The sequence below is a fragment of the Hevea brasiliensis genome, chromosome 13 (genome assembly GCF_030052815.1).
Source record: "Hevea brasiliensis isolate MT/VB/25A 57/8 chromosome 13, ASM3005281v1, whole genome shotgun sequence".
NCBI classification, from domain to species: domain Eukaryota; kingdom Viridiplantae; phylum Streptophyta; class Magnoliopsida; order Malpighiales; family Euphorbiaceae; genus Hevea; species Hevea brasiliensis.
Window position 1 is genome coordinate 27648777 of NC_079505.1, and position 12593 is coordinate 27661369.

Genomic DNA, 12593 nt, shown 5'->3' on the forward strand with positions numbered 1-12593 from the left:
AAAAATTTAAAATTTTTTCATTAAACTTATAAACCAAACGCTTTAAACTTAAAATTCAAATTAATTTTTTTTTTATTACTCGATTATGAAATTTGACTATAATTACCGCTAATCTCGAAAGTTCAAATTTGTCCAAATATTGCTCTTTAAATTAATGTAAGAAAATAATGGTGATCATACAACAGAGCCCGCTTGGGGAGAAGTCAGTAGCTGAACATAACGTCTAACTTCCATTCAAAACGCATTCAACAACTAGCCAACTATCAACAAGTCATCTTCCCTTCCATACAAAGATTAAGTTTGAACCCTTCCATTTATGCCTCCAATTATTTTTCAGCATTTTAGAGTGTTTGAATACTTATAACCACTCTTGGGAAGGTGATAGGAGAGTCACAAGGATGGCAGATGCGACCAAGATGCACGAGCTATCAAATGAACTGTGTCAAATTTTTTTCCATTTCTACAGAAATTCAAAGCAGAGAGGCTATAAAGAACATTTGCAAATACCATAATCTTTTGTTAGGTCAAAGAAACAGAGAGTTAGACAAGCAAGGATCGGATGAATACATTTTTGCACAAGTAGTTGATAATTGAAGAAGAAAAAGAAGAAGAAGATGAAGAAGATAAAGAAAATGGGATTTGCAAACAACGTAGGGAAATTTCATCTTGGCAGAACAATTGGAGTAGGAACTTTTGCAAAGGTTAAACTCGCTGTAGACAGCACCAATGGCAGTTATGTTGCAATCAAGATCATTGATAAGCAAATGGTTGTGCAAAGCAATCTCAAGTACCAGGTGAATTTAAATTCTTTGAATTTATTTCTATCTGTTTTTGAATCCTGCATCATATATTGATAACTAGAACAGCCAACCTGTTTCTTTCTGAGATATTGAGAGATGTTAATTTCAGGTACAAAGGGAAATAAGAACCATGAAGGTCTTGAATCACCCCAATGTTGTTCGTATACATGAGGTACCCTTGCCAGTTCATATTGTCCCAATTCAATTTCTCGCATGAACTAGGGCCTTGTTTGGTTAGGATAAATCAGTCAACTTCAAATTATCATGGAGTGCTAAAATTTAGCTTGTTTGCTTTGCCAATTATGACTTCCTGGGAATTTAAGGCTCTCAATTTCTGCCATTTGAATCAAACAAGACCTAGAAACCCACTTTCTTACCCCCTCTTCCATTCCTCTCTGTGTTGAATTACAATTACAGGTCATTGGCACAAAGACAAAAATTTATATAGTAATGGAATATGTGTCAGGAGGACAACTATCCGACAAGTTGGTGAGGAACTGCATCTTCAATTCAAAAATGGTGTTTTGACTTTAAAGGAAGTTATTTCATGATGGAATTTCTAACCCTCTTTAACCTTTTTTCGTTTCACTCAGTCCTATTCCCAAAAACTAAACGAATCAGAGGCAAGAAAAATGTTTCAGCAATTGATTGATGCTGTGGACTATTGCCACAACAGAGGAGTATATCACAGAGATCTAAAGGTCAATGAAATGTACTAATAAATATTTGCCTATTTTATATATATATATATAAACTCAGCTAGCTAACTAATAATTCGTCAGCAGCCAGAAAACTTGCTTTTGGACAATAAGGGAAATCTGAAAGTATCTGACTTTGGTCTAAGTGCGTTGCGTAAGGTACCAATATCCTAGCAATTTTTTTTCCAATTCATGTCATTTTATCAGTACAAAAATTTCCAGGGATATTGGCTAAGAGCATGATTGATTGACAGCATGGTGACATTCTAACTACAGCCTGTGGCTCTCCGTGCTACGTAGCCCCTGAGGTAAGGAGTTGTTATGAACTAAAAAATTAATGCTTGTAACAGAAAAGAAAAGGAGAAAGGTGGTTGGCTACTGTTGAAATATAGGCTAGACTTTCCCAGATAGAAACTCAAACCTCTATTTCTCCAGTATCAAAGCTGATGGTTCATCTTCTGCTGAAACAGCTTATTGCCAATAAGGGTTATGATGGAGCAGCAGCAGATGTTTGGTCCTGTGGAGTAATACTTTTTGAACTACTTTCTGGTTGCCTACCTTTTGATGATCGCAATCTTGTGGTGCTATATAAAAAGGTATGTTTCTATATGACCCTTGACTATGCTACTCAAAAGGAAAAATCATATCATATTTACATAATAGTCTGTTTAAAGATATCTCGAGCAGAATACACATTTCCACAATGGTTTACTGAAAGTCAGAAGAAGCTAATATCAAGGATATTTGATCCAAATCCTAGAAGGGTATGGCCAAAGAAATACTTTGTGTTTCAAGAAATTCTAAGAACATAATAAACAAGAAATTGATGTGTTAAATCATTACAGAGAATAACAATACCAGAGATCATTGAAGATGCATGGTTTCAGACAGATTATGTGCCCTCCTGTGGATGTGAATGTGGTGAGAAAATCTACTTGGACGATGTTAATGCTGCGTTCGATGCAATTGAGGTAAATGCTTCAAGATATAAATATGAAAGTGTGAATTTATGACTTCAACTAAAGCTAAACACCTAAAATCCTGAGCAGGATGATGCAGCAGAGACAAAAATGCCCAATTCCTCAAGTTTCATAAATGCATTCCAATTGATAGCCATGTCACATGACCTTGATTTATCAGGTCTCTTTGAAGAACAGGCAAGCATATAAATCAGAATTTGAATTTACTATTTTACAATAAGGAAATTCTTGCCTAAACCTGATCCATCGTGGGCCCAACACATTTATGGTGGAACCAACATGAAAGTAGGTGGGACCCATATGTTTGTCTTGGGTCTATGATGAGTCAAGGCTAGGTAAGTTTTTTCTTTTATAGCCTTAGTTCATTTGAACATGTCAATTTCTTCTCTTATCTAGGAAGATAAGAAGCAGACAACAAGGCTTGGATCCAAGCATACACTAAATGAAACCATAAAGAAAATAGAAGCTGCTTCAATGGATTTAAGCCTAACAGTTGAAAGGATAAACAACTTCAAGGTAAAATATAGTAATGTCCTTATTCTTCACCAAGAGAGATTTTTTATTAAATATTTACAGCAGATTTAATCACTATACAACGTTATCTCAGCTGAAAATGCATCCAAAAAAAAAGATGACTAGATGTACCAGATCATACTATGACCTATCAGCAGAGGTAATTAATTGGATATATTACAGTATTTTTGCAATATATCAATTATCAAGCGAGTATAAAACAGAAGAATCTCATTATTCTGTGTAAAATGTCAGGTAATTGAGGTTGCTCCCACCAATTGTGTTGTAGAAATAACAAAATCAGCAGGAGAGCTAAGATTGTATACTGAGGTACAATTTATTGAAGTTGATTTTGTTAGACAAAACAAATATATATATTAATGACTATGGTTGAGCTTACATCATACATTATTTGATGATCAGTTCTGCAGAAGCTTATCAAGTTTACTGAAAGAGAAATCAAGTGCATCATTCCACATGCTAGAGTCAGAAGCAGCAAGCATTATAAGCAACAACGTTCAAGAAACAGGAAGGTAGTCCATAATCCAGAATTGAATATAATTTTAATATGAGTTGCTAAGCTTACTAAACTTTTCAATATGCAGTTCTGAAAAGCAAAATGACATAGAGAAAAATGACCTTCGAGGCTATTCATCGAATTGATTCTTACGTTCCCTTTTCATTCTTCATAGCAAGTCCCTGGAGGGCGCTAAGAGGAGAATAAGCAAACTGTATAATAAGCATGCGAGTACAGAAAGTGGAGAGTTTTGCAGATATATATATATATATATATATATATATATATATATACTCTCTCTCTCTCTCTGAAAAGGTAAACAATTGATGTAAAGCAGTTTTGCTTACTTCAAATCCAACAACGCAAGTGTTCTTTCACATTTTTCTGTCTTTGCCTTCTTTCAATTAGACAATGTACTATCTCAGTCAAAGATGTATATTATATGCCAGAATTCTTCATCAGATGACAGAAAATTTCTCATATACCTTCATTAATTCAATTTCAACTTGATTTTATTTGTTCTTAGAAGAAAATTATGTCAAAAAATGATCAGAAAGAAAATATTTTTCTTAAGCAACGCCAATTGACCACTTAAATCAATTAGCAATAATTAATTTAGAAGCTAAAAAAGGGTATGGTATAGAAGATGCTATCAGACATCCATCATACTCGATTCCATGAAATTGTTTATATGTCAGAATTCTTCATTAAATGACAGAAATTTTCTCAGATTAGGGCAGTATTTAGAATAAAGTGGAAAAGAAATGCTGTAATCATGGAAAATTTGAATCCGAACCTTAATGCATATGCCATGAAATGTAATGATTACTTTATTGTATTATACAAGAAAAATTAGCTGCCCAACCTGACATTTCAATCACTTATATGCATAATAATAAAATCAAGTTTCGAATTGAGAATTATAATCCTCATTTTGTGAATAAGAAGTAGAGAATCGAATTAAATGGTAAAATTTGGAATGAAATTAAAAAAAAAAAATTTGATTAAAAATTTGACCGGAACAATTGGCTTCTGGTTTGTCCGAAAGATCTACTCCTCCGTCAAAATTGACTGAGCTGAAGATGCAAAAGGTGGATGAGGACAATATCAACTCCAAGGGTTCTGTACAGTTTATTCTTTTCTCTGCTTTTGCCAGATGCTGAATATGCGATGGAAATTTTTGGTTGGTCTGGGTGAAAGCATTTCATGCGTTAATTAGGGGTGGGCAACGTTTTGCCTGCGCTGGAGAAAATTATATAATATTCTCACAAGCTGTGCATTGAGAGGTTATTTTATCTCCATACAGTATATCAAAACAAATAAAATACATCAAAATATGACACATTTTAATTAGCAGAACTTACTATTTACTTTCTTTATTTTAATAAAATTAATTATTTAATTTTTTCATTTAAAAAAATTATACTATTTAATTTATATATTTTAAAAATATTATTATTTAACTTTTTTATTTTAATAAAAATAATTAATTAATTTCTATATTTAAAAAATATAATATTTTAAAAAATATATTTCTATATGAAAATAAAAATTTTGTTATGTGGAAATAAAATCTAAATTTGTATTTTTTTTTTAAAAATATATTCAAGTATTTTTATTCAATCCAATATACATTATTTTTACATTTTATCTATTTAAAAATAATTTTCCTAGATTATCACCTTAATTACTAGAATATCTAACAAAATGATTAACCTTTTTGTGCAAACAGTATAATGCTCCGAATTTACTGACAACATTCAGTATATTTCAGTGAGCTAAATTGAATTAAACGAGGGGTTAAATTAAAAATTTTAAAAAGATACCGATGGATTTTGTTGCAAAATTAATGAAGTTTGGGGAGAAATTAAAATTTTCCAACTTAGCATCTAATTGAGTTTAATTAAGATTATTAAGTGTTATTAATTAAGTTAATTAATCACTAATTAAAGGGGACCAATGGCAAAGAGACATATATAAAGAATGCATAAATATCAAGAGCATATAAAAATAAAATTGTTTTCTTCTTCCTCATACTTCAGCCAGCCATCTCTCATTCTCTTCTCCTGCATTTCTTTTACCCAATCTCAAAAACAAACCCTAATTCAACAATTTAATGTAACATCCTCATTTTCGTAGTTCGTACATTCTACTGTTCCGATGGCTAATGTCTGCCCCGGAAAGTCGGAATGTCTGGAACTACACTTCGGTGATAATGAACAGACATATAATGATAAAATAAATGAGAAGAAAATGCAAGAAAAATCAAAGACAAATGAAAGAGAGAAAATGAAGCTAAGTTAAACGAACCAACATCGCAGCGATGGGTGACTGCAGTGGGAAGGCCGTTGCCAACCCTAGGACCGCGGAGAACCCTCAGAATTTAATTCCGGGACGTAAGTAAAGGTCTATTGAAATATAATTGACACTAGAATTATTAAAGAAAAATTAATAAATTAGTACAAAGAAAAACGAAAAATCGAGAAACAGACAAAAATCGGTGTTACCGAAAAATCGGGAATATAACCCGAAGTGGGGTATTTTGGTCATTTGACACCTAGAGTTGCCTTTTGACCTCAATGTCCATTAAAAATAAATGATATTATACTTTATAAATGTTATGAAAAATTAAATGGTAGTACATTATGTAAATAGTGAAGGAAATGAGATAAATGTGCAAATTAGGAAAATTGGAATAATTAAACATTAAGTTAAAGTGAGTGCTCCACTAACTCAAGTCTTGGGACACTTAATTAAGTCATTTTGGATAGAAATTTAGTCCATCTTCTTTCTCCCAAATGACCAGCTGAATTGATCCTCCCAAAACCTCCATGGAAGTCCACCATGGCCAAACTCCCTCTATCACCATGCAACCATGTTCAAGCCCTCATTTCACCATAGTTTCTTCATCAAAGCTTGCACACACACCTTGGGGAGTATGTTGGAAGCAAAAAGAAGAGGATTTGATGAAGTTTTGGTGAAGCTAAAAAAAGGTTAGTGCTAGTTTTTCATCCCTTGCTTCATTAAAGTTTGTATTAAGGTTGAGATGAGTTGGATGGTGAAGAAATTTGAAGGATTCGATGAGTTATTGATATATTCAATTTTGGACAGCCATGAAAGTTTATTGTAGTTGAGTTTTTCTTACCTATAATGGATGGAAATTAAGGTTGATTAACTTAAATGGAAGTGGTAGTAAGTTAATATCCAATGATATGCATGTTAGTGCTTGAATTAAGGGTTTGAATATGGGTCTTGATACGTTGGCAAACTGCCATGTTTGGTAGCCTATTAAATCATGAATTTGTGTGTGAATATGTAGTTTATTAATGAAATATGCTAGTATTAAATTGTGGGCAGCAAGTGTAGGTGATATTGAAGTATGATCATGTTGAAGTGTATGTGTAATATTGACATTGAGATATGTTAAATTTTGGTGGAAGTGAATGTTGAACTTAATGGTGAATTGTGTGCATTGAGAACTTGAATATTCTACCCAAAATTGTTGCTGGAATTGTGTACAATATATATATGGAAGTGTCATCGATTGAATATTGAAGTAATGAGGAGGAGAAGGAATATCAATTGGAAGTGTATGTGTTTTGTGCAGGTTGTGTATTGATGGCAGTACCTAAATTAGGTCATAAGTGCCAAACTGTAAACCCAATTGGTATGAGGCCAATGGGAGGTGAAACTAGACACCAAATAGGCCAACTTTCATGCAGAAATATTGCCAAAATTCTGCCTAGAAACTGACCTTAAAAATGATCAAATCCGGAATAGCAACCTTGCAACCCAGATTTTTGACCATATGAACAGTAGTCATTAGGATGACCATAACTCACTCAAAACAGCTCCAATTGACCTGAATTTTTACCATGGTTAGTTTAGACATATATCTACAATTCTTATGAAGACACCTAAGCCCAGAAATGGCCAGAACCAAGTCAAATGGCTTGCACAAGTTCGGGTACAAAAACTGCCGAACCAAAAGTTACCTAAAATTGACCAAATTTTGAAGTAAAGGTGCAATCTGTCCAGCTTTAGTAAATTGACCATAACTTGGTCTATACAACTCGGAACGACCTGAAATTTTGCCCCGCGTGCAATAAGACATACAGCTACAATTTTGCTTCTTTGACCAGAAGCTAAAAACCAAGGGAAATAGGACTTTAAGCTAGACCAATCTAGCACACTAAAATTGAAAATTGGTAATTACATAAAATGATGCTTGAAGTGATTTGGCAATGAATGCCAACTTATGACAAGGGTAAATTGCATTATATTGACAACATATTGAATTGTAAATTGTGACATGTTGATGCTAGAATCAACCTATCCATGATGCATAAAAAGGTCAATAATTTTATTGACCAGCGAAAGGCATAAAGATGTATAAACCCTATGAATAAAAAAATTAAATATGTAATATTATAATATGCCTTAATTTGCCTAGTTGACTAGTTTGGATAGGTTGGCATGCCAATAGGATTCTGACAGCTATTCTGTAAATGACTTTATGTCATACTGTGTTTTATGGCTTATTATGCCATACTATGATTTTAATAGCGTATGGCTATACAGATTGTGTTATTATACTTGGCTTAATGCCTGATTGATTATATGGCTTTTTAGCCACACTGTTTGCACACTGGGAGATACTTTGTGACTGATGGTGTGACGGCCCGAGGTACTAGGTACCCAGTGCTAGTATATCCGTTTATCCAGTCTGGTCAGTGTATAAGCTACATGGGCAGTCAATTAAAACATTATTCAATTCAGGCAGTTAAGTTAAGTTAAGTATATGAAAATTTCAGTACAATTAAATTAGGCATTGAATGAAATGAGTAAAAGAGATTAGCAACAAAAACATAACAAAGATACAATTTGCAGAACCTTAGAGACTTAAAATACAATACAGTTAGAATAATTGATTCCTGGATATCCGAATTATGAGTTATTTCTTTCTTTATTTGTATATATTATTTCTTGTTATACTATTGCACCACTAAGTAGAAATGCTTAGTGCGATGGAATTGCTTCCTCGCGCAGGTACTGAAGGTAAAACCAGTAGACTGTCGACTGAGATTTTTTGTGACACCCCTTACCCGTGTACAGTATACCCGAGTAAGTAATGCCACACGGTGTACTGGCATACTCTAATATTCCTCAATTCATTTATATCATACTTTTGAAGTTAATTTATGAAATATGATTTATTTTAACCATTTATCAAAAGCATTATTCATTTGAGGTTCCGAAGATTTTAAAGAAAATCCGGTGGAGTACCGGCTAAAAATGGAGAAAACAGTTCTTCGGAACCTATTAAAAACACTTCCAATATTTGTATTTCATCATCTCAAACTCCAATATCCAAAATCTCAACAATATTTCTCAAACATCCATTTCTCATATACAAGCGATAAATACATGCTCAAATTTTTGCATTCATAGTCATAACTTTCATTATTTACATGAACATCAAAATATATTACATGAGTTCAAATACATATGAGAAAGTAAAAATCTGCTACAAAATATCAAAATGACAAAATGACACCTAGTGCCCTACCTATGCACTGCAGGTAGTGAGGTGACACGGACACTGTGCAGATTTACAGGATGAACTCACCCAGTCTGCGGTCTACTGGGCTCACGATCGGGATCTCCAGTACCTACGCGTGGCAAAAGCAACGCGCTAAGCAATAATGCTTAGTGGTGCAATAATATAATAGAAGAAAATAGCAAGAAAATGAATGTGTATAGAATGTGTATGCTTTCTTTGTTTGGTATGGTATATCCATTATTTCGTTAACGTTGTTCACTTTTATTCATTTGGTTGCCCCAAGTAACCTATACTAGACGACTGGACTGGATAACGGGTAACCGCACCGGGTACCTAGTACTCGGCCGTCACACCATCGGTCACATATGCATCTCCTGTGCAACAGTAATGCCTAACAAGTCAGAATAATATTAGGCACAAGGCCAAGTCTCAATACAAAGTCAGAATGGCTAAAAGCCATGAAATCACAGAATGGTATATTGCCATGTGCAGTACTGCTAACTAAACCCTATTGGCATGCCAAACTATCCAAACCAATCTTGTTAGGTATACTAGGGCATTTGAAACTTTTAAATTCTTCAATTTGTGAATTTCAAATTTTTGGTGTCACTATTCATCATTGGTCAACAAAAATGTTGACTTTTAGAATAAAAATGTGTACATTGACTTTGGCACTCCCAACATACCACATTTGGTGTTTAAAACTTGTTGGCATTAAGTGTTAATACCATTTCAAAGTGTAACTCAACACAAGCAGAATTTTCAGTTTTGGTGAGTCAACTTCACTGTTCCATTGGACACTGTTACTGTGGGACTTTGAAGAAATGTAAAACATAAAAGTTGTTCCTTATTTTGTCTAGTTGAATTTCCTTTTTTGAATCACTCCATTTGAAGTTTTGTAGCTCCAGATATGACCCAAAAACCCAGGCTGGCCGGATTTGCATTCTGCAAAAAATACCATATCTACAGTAGCATGAACAGTGACTGCCATAGCCATTTGGGTTAGGTTCTGGCCATAATTTGGGGTAGGTTCCTTCATGAAAGTTGTTTTTCTATGTCTTAACTTGTTGCTGTAAAAATTTCAGGTCAATTGACCAAATCTACAGTGAGTTATGGCCAAATGAGCAGTTACTGTTCATTTGGTCAATTCTGCAGAACCAGCTGCAGGGTATCCGGATTGGGGCCAAGTTTTGGTCCTCTTGCTTTGGTCTTTTGGGCATGGTTTCTTCAGCAAAAATGTGCCATTATAAGCCTAGTTTCATGTCCAATTGGCCAAACTTCAATTGGACTAACACAGCCCAAGTTATGGCAGTGCAAAGGGACTGAATTTTCAGTCCCTATGTCGTTGTCCTAGGCGCTTTATACCTTGACTTTGCCATACCATTTTTCAGTCCAAATTGTGTTCAACATACCTCAAATGGTCACTTATTGACCATTAGATTGTTCTTTAACAGTTTAATAAACCAAGTCACATTCTCACCTTTCCAAACCCTAATATCCAAATCAATTTACTCATAACCTTAATTAGCATACTTAGTTTAATGTCCATTTATATTAATACCTTAACCATTATTTCTAGCCACTCTAAATTTATTAAAACAATCAACCTCATACTTTCATAGGGCTACTGAAAATTGAATGTACCATGACACATATAATTTACTTCAATTTCTTAAAATTTCTTAGCTCAAAATGATGTTCTAACTAAGATTTAAAAGAAGGAGAATGAAAGTGTAGCACTAACCTTGAATGGGTAGAATTTCCAAAGCCCCAACTTCACTTTCTTTCTTTTCCTTGGCTGCCAAAAGCTTTGTCTAGGTGTGGGATTAATTTTTGATGAAGGGACTTATGGGTTTTAGAGTGAAATAAAGGAGGGAATTGAGCTTTGATTAGGTTGTCAATGGTGGTTTGGGTACACTAGGGTTTCGGCTGGTAAGAGAATGAGGAGGGGCTGCTGAAATTTTTAGTTATTTAGTCTTCATTTAGTCTTTTTATTTGTTGGTCAAAGGATGGCTTAATTGTGATTGGTCCAAATTTCCTTAATGACATCACCATGATGCCATAATTAAGCTTTTTTTTCCTCATTTTCTTTCCTTTCCTCCACTACTCATTTTCAATTTGATTTCTAGTAATGTTTATTCATATTTTATGTCATATTAATTTTTTAATCAACTGGACAAGTCGGCCAAAATTCACCTTGAAAAGTGAAATGACCAAAATGCCCTCCGTTTGGCTTAACGGGTCAAAATTGTCTGTACCGATAGAAAAATTTTTCTAGGTATTTTCTTGGTATTCTAATGCCATGGGAACCTCAATAACCCTTCTCTGGAGTCCCAAAAATTATTTTATAATTTTTCCCCCGAGTCTAGGGCTCCTCGTTGCGAGAACCGCAACTTCCTTCTGGTTACCCATCGCTAGGGCACCGGCTCGTTTAACTTGGTTGTATTTTATTTCAAAAATTTTTACTAATTTTTTCTTATTAATATTTGAGTTAATTATGATTCCTGACTTTAGTTTAAATATTTTTTCGGACATTCTAGCTGTCCGGACCGACACCTGGCCACCGAGCAGTAGGATGTACGGAGTGGTTATCGGGAGGGTGTTACAACTCTTCCCCTCTAATTTAAATTTCGTCCTTGAAATTTACCTGATGCAAACAGTTGAGGGAACTGTTGCCTCATCGACTCTTCACTTTCCCAAGTTGCCTCCTCGGTGTTGTGGTGCCTCCAAAGCACTTTCACCAATGGAATTTGCTTGTTTCTCAACTCTTTCACTTCCCGAGCCAAGATCCGTAGAGGTTCTTCTTCGTATGTCAAATCAGGCTGTATTTCAATTTCTTCTCCGAGATGACATGTGAAGGATCTGAGCGGTATCTTCTGAGCATGGATACATGGAACACATTGTGGATCTTGTCCAGCTCTGGTGGTAAAGCTAGCCTATAGGCCACTGGACCCACACGTTCAATAACTTCATATGGGCCAATGAACCTAGGGCTTAACTTACCTTTCCTTCCAAACCTCAACACTTTCTTCCATGGTGACACCTTGAGGAACACTTTGTCGCCAACCCCATATTCTATTTCTTTTCTCTTCAGGTCGGCATAAGATTTCTGTCTGTCTGAGGCAACTTTGAGATTGGCTTTGATTGATTTTACCTTCTCCTCAGCCTGTTTCACCAGGTCTGGCCCTACCAGTTTGTCTTCGCCCAATTCACCCAAAGACACCTGAAGTTCTACATTTTCTCCCATACAGAGCTTCATACGGGGCCATTTGGATACTAGCTTGGTAGCTATTGTTGTATGCAAATTCTGCCAGTGGGAGGTATCTATCCCAACTTCCCTCAAACTCAATGACACAACTCCTCAGCATATCCTCAAGGACCTGACATATATTTCACGTTATTGTTATCATTTTAACTCAATATTTGTATCAATTTCATTGGTTTCAATTGTTTACCTGGATTACTCTTTCTGATTGCCCATCCGTCTGAGGATGGAAAGCTGTGCTGAAATGGAGTTGTGTA

At 34.7% G+C, this 12593-nt stretch overlaps 1 protein-coding gene across 1 annotated transcript; it reads left to right on the plus strand.

The window, feature by feature from the left end:
• Positions 1-211: 211 nt before the first annotated feature.
• LOC110657823 (CBL-interacting serine/threonine-protein kinase 21) lies at positions 212-3969 on the plus strand. Its single transcript, XM_058131972.1, has 15 exons — positions 212-794; positions 910-972; positions 1218-1289; positions 1394-1501; positions 1586-1657; positions 1753-1806; positions 1969-2094; positions 2173-2262; positions 2344-2469; positions 2548-2655; positions 2875-2994; positions 3086-3151; positions 3247-3321; positions 3415-3524; positions 3597-3969. The coding sequence occupies exons 1-15, from the start codon at positions 615-617 to the stop codon at positions 3652-3654; spliced, it is 1428 nt and encodes a 475-aa protein (XP_057987955.1). The 5' UTR covers positions 212-614; the 3' UTR covers positions 3655-3969.
• The last annotated feature ends 8624 nt before the right edge of the window (positions 3970-12593 follow it).

What these genes read in the sequence shown, in the direction of transcription:
- LOC110657823 (XM_058131972.1), top strand. Translation starts at nt 615, where the DNA reads ATGAAGAAGATAAAGAAAATGGGATTTGCAAACAACGTAGGGAAATTT. An exon ending in ATGTTGTTCGTATACATGAG is followed by an intron (nt 973 to 1,217) that starts GTACCCTTGCCA and finishes TTACAATTACAG; the next exon opens with GTCATTGGCACAAAGACAAA. An exon ending in ACTATGACCTATCAGCAGAG is followed by an intron (nt 3,152 to 3,246) that starts GTAATTAATTGG and finishes GTAAAATGTCAG; the next exon opens with GTAATTGAGGTTGCTCCCAC.